The 18646-nt window shown below is 46.9% G+C and overlaps 1 protein-coding gene across 2 annotated transcripts in view; it reads left to right on the top strand.

Annotated features, from left to right (window-relative positions):
• The window catches only part of PGBD5 (piggyBac transposable element derived 5), a 669748-nt gene that overhangs the window by 213562 nt on the left and 437540 nt on the right, over window positions 1-18646 (top strand). For both annotated transcript variants that reach the window (XM_073551842.1, XM_073551843.1), the window contains exon 3: window positions 11632-11766. In XM_073551842.1, coding sequence (XP_073407943.1) covers window positions 11632-11766 — 135 coding nt within the window. The remainder of the gene's footprint in view (window positions 1-11631; window positions 11767-18646) is intronic.

The raw sequence follows: 18646 nt of genomic DNA, 5'->3' as shown, positions 1-18646 counted from the left end.
TCCCCCTGCTTAATGCGGATAAGATTATACGACCCCTGAGGTCAAGCTTGGTAAACCAGCAAGCACCTCTAACTCTAGAGAATAGATCCGAAATCAGGGGTAATGGATACTGATATTTAATAGTAATTTTATTGAGGGCACGATAATCAATACAAGGCCTTAAAGAACCATCCTTTTTGGCCACAAAAAAAAACCGGCACCTAAGGGTGAAGAGGATGGTCTAATATGACCCTTCTCCAACGCCTCCTTAATATAGGACCGCATAGCCTCGTGCTCGGGTACAGATAAATTGAAGAGCCGACCCTCGGGAAATTTACACCCCGGGCTTAGTTCAATTGCACAGTCATAACTCCTATGAGGAGGCAAGGACGCAGACTCATTCTCACTAAATACATCATAAAAGTCCGCCAAATAGTCAGGAACATCATGCGACTGAGGAGAGGTGGAAAAAACCGGAGCCTCACTAAAGGCACACCTACAACCCCAACTCACCACAGACACAGACTTCCAATCCAAAACTGGATTATGAATTTGCAACCAGGGAAACCCCAGAACAACGGCATCATGCAGACCATGCAACACCAAAAATCTGCAATTTTCTTGATGGTCTGGGGCGACCTGCATGACCACCTGGGTCCAAAACTGAGGTTTATTTTTAGCCAAAGAAGGGGAAAATGAACTCACAACACAGTCCTGACTGTAGATATGGAGGGAAGTGAGTCTCACTACTGTATTGACTGCCGGGGGCGGGGGAGGTCTAGCCAAGTCACAACTCAGGATTGTGAGGTGACAAAATCTGGTGCCACATTTGTCGGAAAAAGGAAGTTGGTGACGATGATGGATCAGGTTCCAAGAGTCAATGCTTATAGTAGATGGAGTGGGTCACCTCGATTGGCAGATCATGACGATAGGAACATCTTTTCACGAGGCCTTGGACTGTGGTTATGTGTTCATCCCCACTGGTTTGAACAGAGGGGGAGGGTATGTACCAACTAGTGGTATACTCAGAGACAGGAATGTATTGCACTTACAGAGGTCTGCTGCGCTCTGAATCCAGGACAGGTTGCTGGGTCTTGTTGTCCCACAAACCTGTATTTTAGTAAAGGGCTGGATTTAAGATTTAACAAAAAGTGATGGGTGCGACTGTTTAACCACATACCTCCCAGAGGGTGTGCTCCTGTGATATCAGGAAGGTCCTATATGTGTTTCCTGTTTGCACCACATGGAGGAGTTGGCCATGTGTGAGACTGAAGCTGGCTGGAGCTCCTGAGAGTCCAGAAAGCTATAGAAGGACTGGACTACTGACAGGACCAATATAAAGACAATCCGTGAAGCAGGTAAGCCAGAGCATGGGGAACTGTGTGCACTGACAAGTGTCAGTTAATGAACTGTGTGGACATAACCGCAGTAGAGAATGGTCTGTATGTTAGGTCTGTGATGTATTACATGGCCTACAGTGGTTTATGAATGTATAATAAACCAGGACTGGACTTGTTTAAATAAAAAAAGGCTGCTGTGCATTTGAATATTCCCCCAAGCGGCTTAGTGTTACCCAACCGGCTTAGTGGTTGCTACATCACACTCTTCATAGTTATGTGCTCTTGAGTTTCCCAAAAACTTAATTACCACTAATATGAATGCTACTCATGCAGCCTTTTCCTTGCCCTGCAACAAGCTGTGAAACTCCTTATTTTAACCCCTTTCTGACATCTGATGTACTATCCCGTTCACGGTACCTGAGCCCCTATGACCGGGGAAGGGATAGTACTTGATTGCGATCAGAGGCGCCCCAAGGGGGGTGCCGCTGATCACGGCTGGGTTTCAGCTGATTATCACAGCTGACACCCGGCACTATGTGTCAGGGGCGGTCCCAGACCGCCCCCGGCACATTAACCCCTGGCATACTGCGATCAAACATGATCGCAGTGTACCGGGGGATTAGAGAAGCATCGGCAGGGAGGGGACTCCCTCCGTGCTTCCCTGAGACCCCCAGCGCAGCGCGATGTGCTGCATTGCACAGAGGGTCTCTTTCCCTGCATCCAAGATGGCCGCGAGGAAGCCTGCTTCAGCGCCTGTCAGATCGCTGATCTGACACAGCGCTGTGTGAAGTGTCACATCAGCGATCTGACACAAAACTGTGATGTCCTCCCCTGGAACAAAGTAAAAAAAAAAAGTGTAAAAATAAATTCTAAAAAATCAATAAATAAATAAATAAAAAATTAAATAATCCCTAATAAATTCATTTTTTGAAAATAAAAAACAATAAAAGTACACATATTTAGTAATGCCGCGTTCGTAACGACCCGCCCTATAAAACTGTCCAACTAGTTAAGCCCTTTAATGAACCCCTTAAAAAATAAAAAACAAAGCAAAAAATAATGCTTCATCATCATGCCGCCGAACAAAAAGTGCAATAACACGCGATCAAAAAGACGAATATAAATAACCATGGTACCACTGAAAACGTCATCTTGTCCCGCAAAAACAAGCCGCCACACAGCGTCATCAGCGAAAGAATAAAAAATTTATAGCTCACAGAATAAAGCGATGCAAAAATAATTCTTTTTTATATAAAATTGTTTTCATTGCATAAAAGCGCCAAAACATAAAAAAAGACATAAATGAGGTATCGCTGTAATCGTACTGACCCGAAGAACAAAACCGCTTTATCAATTTTACAACACGCGGAACGGTATAAACACACACCCCCAAAAGAAATTCATGAAATGCTGGTTTTTGTTCATTCCGCTTCCCAAAAATCAGAATAAAAAGTGATCAAAGAAGTAACATGCCTGAAAATGGTAACAATAAAAACGTCAACTCGTCCCCCAAAAAATAAGACCTCACATGACTCAGTGGGTCAAAATACGGAAAAATTATAGCTCTTAAAATGTGGTGATGCAAAAACTATTTTTACAATAAAAAGCGTCTTTTAGCGTGTGACAGCTGGCAAACATAAAAACATGCCATAAATACTAAGGCCTCTTTCACACATCAGGTTTTCGCCGTCAGGCGCGATCCGGCGCTTTTGACAAAAACCGGATCCGGCGAAATGTAATGCCGGATCCGGTTTCCCCCCCATTGACTTGCATTAGAGCCGGATCCGGCGTGTCCGGCTTTTTCATACAATGAAAGCCTATGAGCGCCGCAATGCGCCTGATCCGGCGACAGCCGGATCCGGTGGCCGGATCTGGTTTTTTTGGTCTGAGCATGCTCAGTAGCTCTGCCCACAAGACATATATAAAAGCAAGACAGTGGGACCCTCAGCCACACCCAACATGCCACCCAAGCCAAGAACCAGGAGCAGGAGAAGGCAGCAGACATCTGCAGCAGCAGCACCATCAGCACCACCCCAAATGGAGCAGCATGCTGAACAACGGGAAGGGAGTCCAGCAGCAGATGAGAGACGGTAATTATCAAATCCCCCATTCCTCCAAACTAGGGCTATGGAATATCAAGATATTCATTGGCCCTTTGTTTCTCTTTATTCAACAGCCGCCCAATAGATGCAGCAGCAGCAGCAGCAATGGCAGCAGCAGGAACACCACCCACAGCCATGGAGTCTGGCCATGAGGAAGACAGCACATCTTCTTCTGGGAGCCCTCCCTCGCATCGTCAGCGTTTGACGGTAAGTTTTTATTTCCAAAATCCATCATCTCTGGAATATATGTCTATTCATTGCCTTTTATTTCAAAACAGGAATCACAAGATGAAGAGGAGCTCCCAGAAGAAGAAGGAAGGGGTGGACAGACACTTGGAGTGGGCTCACAATTGGTAAGTTTTTTGCATCAAACGCAGAAACACAACATCACACTACACACAACACATAGAAAACAATGTTCTGCAGACCACACACAGCAAACAAATGCCTACATCCAAAGACATAACATTTTTTGTTTTCTTCTCTAGTCTTCCCAATCTGGTGCTCGGCCAAGAGGTCCTCGCAGTGCCTCCCGGGGTCGTCGGCGACAGCAACGCGGCGGTCACCAGCGTGTAAGTATAAATATTTTTGCTTTGTTTTTTTTGCACTTTTTATTTCATTTCTTTTGTGGAGGCTAATTATGTTATTTTTGTCTTTTTCTTTAACAGCCTTCACAGCGTGCTCCCGACTCTGACGGTGAGGATGGAGGGATTGATGTGGACCGCCTCATCGATCTCGTCAGAGAAAGGGAGCCGCTCTGGAATATGGCTGACCGCCGCCACGCTGACCTTATCGTTACCCGACGACTCTGGGAGGAAATCTGTTCGCTCCTTGTGGACCGCTTGGAGGACCTCGAAGCTCGGGCCCAGATTAAAGAGCGTAAGTATATACAGTACCGGTTGCTTGATTTAAACCAGTGTTTCCCGAACTCCAGTCCTCGTGGTCCCCACGGATCATGTGTTCAGGATTTCTATTTACTTTGGAAATCCTGAAAACATGACCCCTGGGGACCATGAGGACTGGAGTTTGGGAAACACTGATGTTGTATACTAACCACTTTGTCCTTTCTCGTTTCAGGGGAGAGAATTGTGAAGCGGTGGCGGTCTGTGAGGGATCGTTTCAAGAAGGAGTTCAATAAAGAGATGAGGGCCCCGAGTGGATCTGGAGGACGCAGGAGCAAGTACAAGTACGCACGAGCCCTGTCGTTTCTCCGGGAGACAATGCTCACCAGAAGGTAAATATTACACACCACATGTGACAAAAAAATGTTTAGATGTAACTTTTTTTTTTTCAGCCAGGGCCATACCATGTCACTATTTTAATTGTTTTTTTTCTCTTTATTCCACAGCACGGTGAGCAGCACTCGGGAGCCTGCACGATTGGACCCTTCTGAGGCGATCCCTGAGGAGACCGTCACCGAGGGACACTTCGACCGCCCCGATACATCTGCACCTTCCCAGCCTTCCCACACATTCGACCCATCTGTCCCATCCACCAGCACAGGAGCATCGTGGCCGCCTACATTACATGAAGCTGCTGGGGAGGAGATCGCTTTCCCTTTACCCCACCCTTCTGCCCCTGCCACTTCTAGTACACCTGCGGGTACTGGGCGGCAGCGGCAGAGGGGTCAGGAAAAGACTTATGCGCCAGAGTTCTTGCATCTGAATGCATCTTTCCAGAACTGTCTAAAAGTCTTGTCAGAGCAAATCTCCGCAGGCTTTCAGCAGATCAACTCCAGCATTCTGGAGGTGAAGACACTTCTGCAAACCATGCATTCAGAAGCAAGATCTTCGCCAAACCACACCTTTTTCAGGTCTGTTGTGGAGCGCATGGCAACACTATCTCCTACCCAGCAGATGCATGTAATGCATTCGTGCCACGGTGCTCTACAGCAGGTTACCTCCCAACCTCCACCTCCCACCACTGTAGTTCCTCCACCTGCACCCCCTCCAGCCACTTTCCATCCTCCCCCTCCTATTACATCTGCACCCCCTCCAGCCACTTTCCATCCTCCCCCTCCTATTACATCTGCACCCCCTCCAGCCACTTTCCATCCTCCCCCTCCTATTACATACCAGCAACCTCCCCAGTACCAGCAACCTCCCCAGTACCAGACATCTCCCCACTTCCAGCAACCTGCCCCATACCAAACTCCTTCCCCGTACCAAACTCCTTCCCCGTACCAAACTCCTTCCCCATACAACTTTCCATCAACATCATCTGCTCCTACAGTCCCTGCCCAACCCTCCACTCCACCGCCCACCACCTCTTCTGCCTCCCACATGTCCACCCATTCTGTAGCTTTTTCCACACCATCACCTCTAACTGTTCCTTCCCCACCACGATCCCAGTCCTCTCTCCACACTCCCAGTGTCGAAGTGTCCCGCAGCCCCTCCAGCAGTATTTCCACCCCACACTACCCAGATTTGTAATATGTGTTTTGTAATAAAAATGCCCAGTTTTTTTTCAAACCTTTATTAAAAAAGTTTTTTTAACTTTAAAAACAGTTTACAAAAAAAAAAATATTTTAAATAAAAGTTAAATTATTGTTTACACTGGTTGTCTGTCATTTCTTTCTGCGGCAAAATATGTTTAAAAAAAAGGTTAAATACAGGGTATTTAAAAGGTAAAAAGGTATTCAAAACCAGGTATATAACTGTGGGTAAATTTTAGCTTTTTGCCACAGTTGTGTTCCTGGTTGTGTTTGAAGCAAAGTATTTCACCTAAAAAGTTGTGTTTATTGTTGGTGATTTCCTAACAATGTACACAACTTTTGTTAAAAGGTGAAATACTTTGCATAAAACACAACCAGGTACACACCTGTGGCCTAAAGCTAAAAATAGAGACCATGACAAGATAGCCAACTTTGGTTTGCAAAGGTATATACTGTTGGTACAGAAGGTACACAAGTTTGGTTGGGCACAAATCTTTCACACTCTGTCATCCTGCCAGTGTACTCTGCCTTGAGGTGACATAAAGTATAGTGCAAAATTGTCCCTCATTACTGAAACCGACACAGAACTTCTAGTGGTAATGTCATGGTAATCTTGCAAGGTGGTTTCTTCAGAGGTGTCCTCAATGGAAATGGGTTCCTTGCAGATAACAAAATTGTGGAGTACCACGCAAGCTTTGATCACCTCGTCAACAGTTTCTGTCTTGAGGTTGATCGCAGTCAATAGGACCTGCCATTTGGCTGTCAGAATACCAAAGGTACATTCAACCATTCTTCTTGCTCTTGTGAGGCGGTAATTAAAAATGTGTTTTGGTCTTGTCAATCCTCTGCTAGAGTACGGTTTCAAAAGGTGTTCTGACAGCTGGAAGGCTTCATCCCCTACACAGACAAATGGCATAGGTGGACCAGATGTTTGCGGCAGCGGTCTAGGTGGTGGGAACTGGAAGGTGTTTCCATACAGTTTACGCCCCATGGCAGACAGTTTGAAAACTTGAGAGTCATTGGAGCGGCCATAGGCCCCAATATCAACAGCAATAAATTTGTATTCCGCGTCAGCGATGGCCATGAGGACAATTGAAAAATATTTCTTGTAATTGAAATATTCTGATCCCGATCCGGCTGGCTTTACAATGCGGATATGTTTCCCGTCCACAGCGCCAAAGCAGTTGGGAAACTGACATATCTGTTGAAACTTGTCAGCAATTTCAATCCACCTCTCTGTTGTGGGCTCTGGTAAAAACTCTTCAGCTAAGGAGTCCCACAGTGCACGGCATGTGTACTTCACTATTCCAGATATGGTGGAAATCCCGAGTCTGTACTGGAAATGCAGTGACGAAAGGGATTCTCCAGTTGCAAGAAATCTGTGGGGAATTAAAAAACAATAAATTAGTTTTAAATCACAGCATTACATACCAAAACTCAGCTATAACACTTGGAGATGCAAACTACCACCAACAAGATTGCAGTGAAAGTGTGCTCTGATGCGATCACATCCAATAAATGTGGCTTACCTTAAAGTCACCATCAGACGCTCTGCGGGTGAAACAGAGAAGCGGCAATAGGTGTCCGCTTTTCTTATGAGGTGTGCAATGCGCTCCACCAAGTAATCAAAATTCTCCATTTTCATCCGAACATATCCAAAAAATTTATCCGGGTTTCGTCGAAGGTCCATGCAGAGTGTAGAATAGACCCCACGCGTCATTCTCTTGGCTGTGATGGGGTGGATCCACAAACGTCGTCTACGATGCCTGATGCGCTGCTGTCTCGCTCTCTCCTTCTCCAGAACAATCACCCTCAAACGATTCGCCTCCGCTATAAAATCCGCCAAATTCTTCAAAATATTTCCAATGACAACATCCATCTTCGCCAGTACTCTCCAACCTGCACTTTCTCCTCTCCAACCTGTCAAAGAAGGGCTGTAGGAACACGCTATATATAGTTTTCCAGTAGCCAATCCCGTTCGGAAGGCCACAAGGGTCAATTTTAAAAAACTGGATCCGGCGTAATCCGTCGAAAAACGGATGAACCGGATGAGACGGATCCGTTTTTTTCTGTCAAGAACAAGACGGATCCGGCAGAAAAACGGATCTGGCACATCAGGTTTTACAAAACATTTGCCGGATCCGGCATTCCGGCACGACGCCGGATCGCGCCTGACGCCGAAAACCTGATGTGTGAAAGTAGCCTAAATCAAACCCCCCTTTATCACCCCCTTAATTAGGGAAAAATAATAAAATTAAAAAAAATGTATTTATTTCCATTTTCCCGTTAGGGTTAGGGCTAGGGTTATAGTTAGGGCTAGGGTTAGGATTAGGGTTAGGGGTGTGTTGGGGTTAGGGTTGGAGTTAGAACAGGGGGGTTTCCACTGTTTAGGCACATAGGTGCTCTCCAAACGCAAAATGGCATCTGATCTCAATTCCAGCCAATTCTGCGCTGAAAAAGTCAAACGGTGCTCCTTTCCTTCCAAGCTCTGCCATGCGCCCAAGCAGTGGTTTACCCCCACATATGGGGTATCAGCCTACTCAGGACAAATTGTGCAACATCTTTTGGGGTCCAATTTCTCCTGTTAACCTTGGGAAAAGAAAAAAATTGGGGGCAAAAATATTTTTGTTGAAAAAAATGATTTTTTTTATTTTTATGGCTCTACGTTATAAACTTCTGTGAAGCACTTGGGGGTTCAAAATGCTCACCACACATCTAAATAATTTCCTTGGGGGTCTGGTTTCCAAAATGGGGTCACTTGTGGAGGTTTCAACAGATTAGGCACATCAGAGGCTCTCCAAACGCGACATGACACCCGCAGACCATTCCATCAAAGTCTGCATTCCAAAATGTTACTACTTCCCTTCCGAGCCCCGACGTGTGTCCATACAGTAGTTTTCTCTCACATATCGGATATCCGCGTACTCAGGACAAATTGGACAACAACTTTTGGGGTCCAATTTCTCCTGTTACCCTTGGGAAAATAAAAAAATTGGGGACTAAAAGATCATGTTTGTGGAAAAAATATGATTTTATTTATTTTTACGCCCGGGCGTTATAAACTTCTGTGAAGCACTTGGGGGTTCAAAGTGCTCACCACACATCTAGATAAGTTCCTTGGGGTGTCTAGCTTCCAAAATGGGGTCACTTGTGGGGGGTTTCCACAGTTTAGGCACATCAGTGGCTCTCCAAACGTGACATGGCGTCCGATCTGAATTCCAGACAATTTTGCAGTGAAAAAGTCAAACGGCACTCCTTCCCTTCTAAGCTCTGCATGATATCAGGTATCAGCGTACTCATGACAAATTGCACAATAACTTATGCTGTCCAATTTCTCCTGTTACCCTTGGTAACTTTAAAAAATTGGACCTGAAGTAATTTTTTTGTGAAAAAAAGCTAAATGTTCACTTTTTTTAAACATTCAAAAAATTCCTGTGAAGCACCTGAAGGATTAATAAACTTCTTGAATGTGGTTTTGAGCACCTTGAGGGGGAAGTTTTTAGAATGGTGTCACTTTTGGGTATTTTCTATCATATAGATCCCTCAAAGTGACTTCAAATGTGACATGGTCCCTAAAAAGAAAAGTGTTGTAAAAATGAGAAATCGCTGGTCAACTTTTAACCCTTATAACTGCCTAACAAAAAAAATTTTGGTTCTCAAATTGTGCTGATGTAAAGTAACCATGTGGGAAATATTATTTATTAAGTTTTTGCATGCCATATCTCTGTGATTTAAGGGCATAAAAATTCAAAGTTGGAAAATTGCAAAAATTTTTAACATTTTTGCCAAATTTCCGCTTTTTTCACAAATAAACACATGTTATATCAATTAAATTTTACCACTAAAGTGAAGTACAATATGTCATGAGAAAACAATGTCAGAATCACCGGGATCCATGGAAGCGTTCCAGAGTTATTACCTCATAAAGAGACAGTGGTCAGAATTATAAAAATTGGCCCTGTCATGAACGTGCAAACCACCCTTGGGGGTAAAGGGGTTAAAGAAGTTTATAAATCTGAGGTCCATCAAAGACTCCTTCCTTTATCTTTGCTTCACTCAACCTTGGAAATCTATCAATGAGATACATGAATGCTTTTGCATTTTTACCCATTGCCTGTACATAGTTCTTAATTAGGCCCAACTTGATATGCAATGGTGGTAACTAAATCTTATATGGGTCAACAAGTGCTGAATGCAGGACATTTTTACTCTTTTCTGACTGAAGTGAAGGTCGGAGAGGCCAGTCTCTCTTATCGTAGTGATATTGTCTTGCACGACTATACCACTCACACAAAAAGCAGCAGTACTTTGTGTATTCACCAAGGACACCAAATAAGAGTGCAGTCAACTTTAAGTCACCACGGAGGGGCCATACATGTTGGCCAGAATTCAAGCACCTCAACAGCTGTTTCAAGTTGTCATAGGTTTCTTTTATGTGGGCTGAATAGCCAACTGGAATTGAAGGTAGCACATTGCAATTATGCAGCAAGATGGCTTTAGGCTTGTTTTGGACTAATCAATGAGGAACCTTCATTCCTCTGGATTATGATTTATACTCAGAGCTTCAATTAAACTGTTGATGTTAATGCATGCCACCACTAATAAGGATTGGACAAGATCATTATCACAGTTGCGGAACAAAGAAATTGAAACATCGCCTGTTAGGAGATTCCACTGTTGTAGCCTGGAAACTAAAAGCTCAACATTATTCTTGGCCAAATCTAAATACCTAACAAGAATGTTCAGTTCATTTGTATTATCAGTTGTGGTTCAGCTGAGATTGCTGACACAAAGGCTATGTCGTGGGAGGAAGATGTTTCATGACACCTCTACTTCTTTATTAAAATTCCTCATGCGGGGCACCATGCACAAATATCAATTGGTAGTGTGATCGGTTGGCTGTCTCCAGATCATTGGAATTGCAAAAGGCATAGATAGCCTGTTCCCATTCAACAATTTAAGCATCATATTAATTTTCAGCGCCACAAAATTCGTTCAGTTCAACTGTCTTCGTCTCTGAACTAATGTGACTGTAGAACAGTGTAATTGTATCATTGACTCTATCTTGTTATTGGATTTTCCTGTGAAAATACTGTAGAAAAGAAAGTATTTAATTGATTGCTATTTCATCATCATCTTTCAGCCATATTAATTTTGAAGGGGCCAGCATTAGTTTATTGTTTGTTGATAAAGAGCACATTTGGATTATTCTTACTCGGTCAAACTACTCTGTCAAGTAGAAACATTACCCCTTGGATCCTGGTCAGACACCTCTCACTCAGCCAAACCAGATCTCACACTTTGCACTGACTAGGGGAAGTATTCCGAAATGGTGTCTGCAAGCTGAGATTTTATTTTTTGCTTTTATCCTCAGTCATGTGACAAGGCTTGTTAAGAGAGTCAACATTGACTTTTAGGATTGCTTCTTCCTATAGGTGGCACTAGAGTTCTAGTCCTCTTCCTCTCCGAAGAGACAATTTTCTTACTCTGGCAGTGACCCTTTCTGCTCAGTCTTTGCTGTTTTGATTTGGTTTTTTTTACATAATAAATTTTTATCTTTTACATTTCCTCTTTACTACATCACTACCCTCCTGCTACAATTATGATTTCTTATTTATTGTACACTTGCTAAATTTAGGAATCATGGTGTGTGTGTGTGTGTGTGTGTGTATGTGTGTATATACTGTGTATGTATGTGTGTCTATATATATGTATAGTACACAGGACCAAATGAATTACTGACTTCATTAACATGTCCTTCATGTGTTTTTCATAGGTGCTTCATGAACCTTTAATTGATGAAGATCCAGCCTTTATTGCTTCTTGTACAGGGCGAGAATTACGGAAAAAGAAGAAAAGAAAATTCAGTATATGGGTCAGACAGTGCTCCTCAACAGGATTTATTTCTCAAGTAAGTGAGGACTGAATAATTTGCATTAAAGGGGTATGCCTATCTCCAAGATGCTATCCCAATATGTAATAATTCAAATAATTATATTATTAGCAAATACCTTCGATTAGAAATGTCGTACAGTTTTTCAGATTCACTATGTTTCTTTCCTCATGAGCAGTGAAAATGAGGATGAATGAACTCATGGAGATCAACATCCAACACTGCGGAGACACCATCCCGTGTTTCTCAACGCAGTGAATCTAGAGCACTGCCCCCATCCCTTATGGGAAATATGCAAAACATGCAAAACAGAAGCCGCAGAGACACCATCACATGTTTCTCAATGCAAGCAATGACCAGCCAGGTCTTTCCCCGGGAAGGAACAACCACGGGAAGGGCAGTCTCCAATGAAGGAAACCACCTATGCCAAAACATGGTATCCATCCACAGACAGCTGTTTCGGGGTATTGCCCCTCATCAGTGTGGAGTAGGAAACTGGCTGGTAGGAGCAATGCCTAGTAAAAGACTGTGAAAATGAGGATGAATGAACTCGTGGAGATCAACATCCAACACTGCGGAGACACCATCCCGTGTTTCTCAACGCAGTGATTCTAGAGCACTGCCCCCATCCCTTATGGGAAATATGCAAAACAGAAGCCGCGGAGACACCATCACATGTTTCTCAACGCAAGCAATGACCAGCCAGGTCTTTCCCCGAGAAGGAACAACCGCGGGAAGGGCAGTCTCCAATGAAGGAAACCACCTATGCCTCATGTGCAGGCATTGCTGGACATTAGTTGTCCATGGTTACGACCACTGATATAGTGTTAGGCGTCGGATTCCTGGCACTGCACAGCGGGAATACAGAGCCAGACATCATGCGGTCTCACATTCTCCTCCGACCGCTCGGACTCCTGCTCAGCAATCACGGCGAACCAGGCATTCTCCTCAGACTCGTTCTGTGAGCCTGGATGTTGCTGCCACCTCCGGTGCAGCAATGGTAGCGCAACCTGCTTTGCAGGGAACCGCTCCAGAGGCTAAGTCCTCGTGCCGTGCTACTAGGCATGCCCGCAACGTGCCCTCTCACTGGAGAGCAGGGGTCACATGTGCAGGTCCTGTGTCGGATCTGATTGGTCCTTCCTAAAGTATTGGAAGGTCCTGGAAGCGCATGGCTATAAAAGCCCCGCATGGCGGCTCGGCCATGCGCTAGTGTAGCATATTATTCTGTGTGTGTATGGTAATGGATGCATGGACTGGTGTCTGACTCATTATGAAACCCCTACCCTCTGATATTACGAGTGGTGACTGAGTGTGTATAGTCAGCTCCAGGGTTGTGGCAAGCTACATGCCACTTGCTCCACGCCTACACTAGCGTCCGTCGGCGCCCGGTCCTCGGCGCCGACGCTTGCGGCCTTAGCTGCCGCTGCGCTGCAATACCAGCAGCTATTGGTGTTCGCGGCTGCGACGCCACTCGCCGGCTCCTGTGACGTTAACAGGGCCAGCGTCTTTGCATATATTTTTGCCAAGCGACTCTGTGTCTGAACAGAGCCGCTCCTAGCGTTCGGGTGACGTTAACCCGTGCGCACTACGGCACCTTCTGGTGCATCTGACATTGTCCAGCAGCGGTCTAGTCACCTACCGCACGGTGGACCCCGGGCGGCGAACGCACCTCCTATTATTTATATTTGGTGCGTTCCGCTGTCCCTAACAATACACTAGCGCCAGGGTCTGGCTGGCAATGGCAGACGTGCAGCAGTTGCAGCGCTATATTCGGCAGCTGGAGAGCAGGTTGGCGGCTAATGAGAGCACCAACTCAGGAGCGAATACCACGCTAACTGCTGCCCAGACAGTCGCCGAGGCTGTCTCACGTGCGCCCGCTCTTTTGCCCATGCCGACACTTTCTCGCCTCCCGCTTCCCGACAAATTTTCGGGTGACAGCGCCACCTGTAGGGGATTCGTCAGTCAGTGCTCAATTCAGTTTGAGTTACTGGCTGCACGGTTTCCTACAGAGCGGGCTAAGGTGGGGTTTATTGTGTCACTTTTGCCTGGCAGAGCATTACAATGGGCCACGCCATTGTGGGAACGTGATGATCCCGTGGTTCAGGGTGCTGCGCAGTTCCTCGCGGCCCTGAAGCAGGTCTTTTTGGGACCACGGATCACGCACGACACCTCTTTACAATTACTCTCCCTAACACAGGGGTCACTCTCAGTCAGCCATTATGCCGTCCGGTTCCGGACATTGGCTTCCGAGTTAGAGTGGCCGGACAAAGCCTTAGACCCGGTGTTTTGGAGAGGGTTAGCTGAGCACGTTAAAGACGCTCTAGCTACCAGAGAGGTTCCCACAAGTCTGGAGGATTTGATTGCCGTTTCCACCCGCATTAACCTCTGGTTTACGGAGCGTGGGCTGGAACGGGCACAGTCCAGACGTAGGGTTAACTTGGCTCCCACATTCACCGAACCACTAATATACCCCGCACAGGAGCTTTCACCCTCTGAACCTATGGAGGTGTCTCGCACCGGCTCTAAGCCACGACCGATGCGAAGCTCTGCAGGTTGCTATCAGTGCCGACAGTTTGGTCACCCGGCTAGCACGTGTCCGCTGCGGGCGAAAAGGCGTCCACGCCCAGTGGCCATATGTAGTGGGCACTCCAATATAAAACCCTTCTCACCCAAACCGGTATTCCGGGGCATCTTAGACAGTGGGTCCTCCACCTGGGAGGCAGAGGTTACCGTGGACTCTGGGGCCGAGGGGAACTTTATGTCTTCTACCTTCGCCCAGAAACACGCCATTCCCCTGGTATTATTACCTCAGCCTCTGACCATCAGGGTGGTTAACGGAGCACCGTTACCCTCTCAGGTGACCCATCAGACAGCTCCACTAGGGCTCACTATCTCACCCTCTCATCATGAGACTCTGTCCCTACTAATCCTGCCCGACGGCATCGATCAGGTGCTGCTCGGGGTTCCCTGGCTTCGGTGCCACTCTCCTCTTATCGAGTGGGCGACAGGGAAGATACTGGCCTGGAGCAAGGACTGCGAGGGGAGATTTCTGAGGGGCAGTCTTCAGGTGGCTTCCACTGAAGTGCCTGCGGATCTCTCCGCAATACCTAAACCCTATCACCAATACGTGGACGTCTTCTCCAAAAAATCTGCAGAGACGCTCCCGCCGCACCGTCCTTACGACTGCCCGATAGACCTCATGCCAGGCACAGAACCTCCTAGAGGCTGTGTGTATCCACTATCTCTCCCTGAGACTGAAGCTATGTCACAATACATCCGGGAGAACCTGGCTAGAGGCTTTATCAGAAAGTCGGTGTCACCGGCTGGTGCAGGGTTCTTCTTCGTTCAGAAGAAGAGCGGAGAGTTACGCCCCTGCATTGACTACAGAGGTCTCAATGCGATCATGGTTAAAAACAAATACCCTCTACCGTTGATCTCCGAGTTGTTTGACAGGTTGCGAGGGGCCCCGATCTTTACTAAGTTGGACCTGCGAGGGGCATACAACCTGATCCGCATTCGCGAAGGAGACGAATGGAAGACAGCTTTTAATACCAGGGATGGCCATTACGAATATCTCGTTATGCCTTTTGGCCTTTGTAATGCGCCAGCTGTCTTCCAGGATTTTGTCAATGACGTCTTCTGCGACATGCTTTCTACCTTGGTGGTGGTATATCTGGATGATATACTCATCTTTTCGCCAGATTTGACTACCCACCGGAGGGATGTCTGCAGGGTCTTCGACCGTCTGCGGGCGAATTCCCTCTTTGCCAAGCTGGAGAAGTGCCAGTTTGAGCAGGAGTCCTTGCCGTTCCTGGGCTAAATCATCTCGGCCCAGGGGCTGGCCATGGATCCTGCCAAACTGCAAGCAGTAATGGACTGGCAAGAACCTCATTCACTCAAAGCGGTGCAGTGCTTTCTGGGGTTCGTGAACTATTACCGCCAATTTATACCACACTTTTCCACCCTGGTAGCTCCTTTGGTTGCTCTCACCAAAAAAGGAGCTAACCCCAACGCTTGGTCTGAACAGGTCTCCAAGGCCTTCTCGGCTATAAAGTCTCATTTTGCTGGCGCTCCCATCCTACATCGTCCCGATGTGAACAAGCCATTTATACTAGAGGTAGATGCCTCCTCTGTCGGTGCAGGAGCAGTTCTTTTCCAAAAGGACGCTCAAGGTCGGAAGCATCCCTGCTTCTTCTTCTCAAAGACCTTCTCACCAGCATAGAAGAATTACTCCATCGGTGACAGGGAGCTGCTAGCCATGAAGTTGGCCTTTTCAGAATGGAGACATCTCCTGGAGGGGGCTCGGTTTCCCTTCCAGGTATATACGGACCATAAAAATCTGGTCTATTTACAGACTGCCCAGCGCCTGAACTCCCGTCAGGCTAGGTGGTCACTCTTCTTTTCCCGCTTCCGCTTCACCCTGCACTACCTTTCTGGAGAGAAGAACGTCTGTGCGGATGCTCTCTCACGCTCGGTGGTCTCGGCGGAAGAAGGAGAGGCTGAGCCTCGGTTAATTCTCCCGCCGGAGAGTTTTACTACCGTGGCTCCAGTCGCTCTCGAGTCAGTGCCACCAGGCAAGACCTTGGTGCCTCCTCAGCTACGGCCGGAGGTCCTCGCCTGGGCACATGCCTCCAGGGTGGGTGGTCATTTTGGCAATAAACGGACCACCGAACTCCTGGCAAGGTCATATTGGTGGCCACATATGGCTCGAGATGTCAAGGAATACGTGCAAGCATGCGTCTCGTGTGCTCGAAACAGACCCTCTAGACAGAGGCCGGCGGGGCTGTTGTATCCCCTGCCAGTGGCGGATAGACTGTGGGGGATGGTTGGCATGGACTTCATAGTTGGCCTGCCCAAATCTGGTGGCAGTACGGTCATCTGGGTGGTCACCGACCATTTTTCCAAAATGGTGCACCTGGTGCCACTCGCACGCCTGCCTTCCGCTTGAGGTCTGGCCACTTTGTTTATTAAGCACGTATTCCATTTGCATGGCATGCCGGACAAAATCGTGAGTGACCGAGGTCCCCAGTTTGCGTCTCGGTTTTGGAGGGAGCTCTGCAGCCTACTCAGCATCGAGCTAAATCTGTCCTCCGCCTACCATCCCGAGACGAATGGCTTGGTTGAGAGAGCCAATCAAACCTTGGTTACCTATCTACGGCATTTTGTCTCTGCCAGGCAGGATGACTGGGCATCCTTGCTACCTTGGGCTGAATTTGCCCTAAACAATGCGGTGGCTGATTCCACTGGACAGAAGCCCTTCCTCTTAAACTACGGTCAACATCCACGCGTCCCTGTCCCGATGCCAGTGTCCTCCACTGACTCCAGGGTGGCAGACTGGGCAGTGGAGGCCCGGGACATTTGGGATCGCACTCAGGATGCTATCCGGGCATCTAAAGAAAGGATGAGGGCGTCCGCCGACACGCATCGGCAGCCCGCACCAAGCTTCTCCCCTGGCGACATGGTATGGCTCTCTACCCGAAATATTAAACTGCGGGTCGAGTCTCCCAAGTTCGCACCGCGATACATTGGACCATTCAAGGTCCTCGAGCGACTTAGCTCGGTGGTCTACCGCCTGGCTCTTCCTCCACATTTGGCCATTTCGGACGTGTTCCATGTGTCCCTCCTCAAACCAGTTCACATGATCCGGTTTTCTGAGTCATCTGCCGGGTCATCAGACTTATCGTCTGACGAGTTTGAGGTTAACGCCATCGTGGGGCGCAGGTTTGTCCGTGGCAAAAAATTTCATTTGGTGGACTGGAAGGGTCATGGTCCCGAGGCACCAGTGATCCCGACAACGATGCGACCTGTAGGGATTGCTGGTGCGTCGCTAAATGATCGCTAGTAAGCTGCCAAACAGGCAGATCTCTTCAGCGACGCAGCAATGATCCAGCGATCAAACACAGCGATGCGCACTGGCCAGCGGGACGCCGACGACGAAAAAATGGCCTAGGACATTCCTTCACGATCAGCGATATCCAGCAGGGGGGCCGGTCGCTGCTGCGTGTCATTTGTAGCGAGATCGCATGCGAGATCGCCATTGCATCACAAAATTGGTGACGCATTAGCGATCTCGCTAGCAATTTCACTATGTGAGACTGGGCCTTAAGAGTTGACTCTTCCAGCTCCACTGAAGCAGAATATTTGCTGGAGAAAAACACAGCTTAAGATTTGTTTACACAGAGGCGGAGAAGTGCAAGGGCTGCTTTTATTCCAAAGAATGAGCATCCTTGGCTCAAAAAAAAAATTTCTGAGTGTGTTCTAAGCTTTTTGTATCCGTTACCCGGATATGAATATTGGTCTCTGTATCAATCCAATATTTATGTGAACAGTCAGGCTGGAATGCCTAGGGCCCACAGGTGGGATTGATTCCAGAGGGCCCACCTACTGCTACTCTACGTAAACATTTTATCGGTTCATACGCCAGCCTCATGCACATGTACATGATACATAACACAAATGTGTAAAAAAGCATGTATGTGTGCAGCGTCAGACAGGAGCACCTGGGACCAACCAGTGAAAATCATTCTTGGGGCCCACTATGAGGCTAAATAGAAATAAATACTAAACCACCAATTGTGTGGTAAAACGTGCTAATATCAGGGAATAATATACGGTAATACTTGTCTTAATTATGTAGCAGAGGTTGGGGTAGCCCCCTCATAGAATTTAAAATAGCCCCCTTATAGAATATAATGTAGCCTCCCTCATGGAATATAATGCAGCCCCCTCATAGAATATAATGCAGCCCCCTCATAGGGTATAATGCAGCACCCCACAAAATATAATGCAACTCCCTCATAAGGTATAATGCAGCCCCCCATAGAATATAATGTAGCACCCTCATATGGTATAATGAAGCCCCATCATATAGTATAATGCAGCCCCTCCACAGAATATA

This window comes from Dendrobates tinctorius, unplaced genomic scaffold (genome assembly GCF_039654945.1).
Source record: "Dendrobates tinctorius isolate UK_male_01 unplaced genomic scaffold, ASM3965494v1 ptg000181l, whole genome shotgun sequence".
Lineage (NCBI taxonomy): Eukaryota > Metazoa > Chordata > Amphibia > Anura > Dendrobatidae > Dendrobates > Dendrobates tinctorius.
The sequence above is the reverse complement of the archived record's forward strand: the minus strand, read 5'-3'. Positions and strand labels throughout refer to the sequence as shown.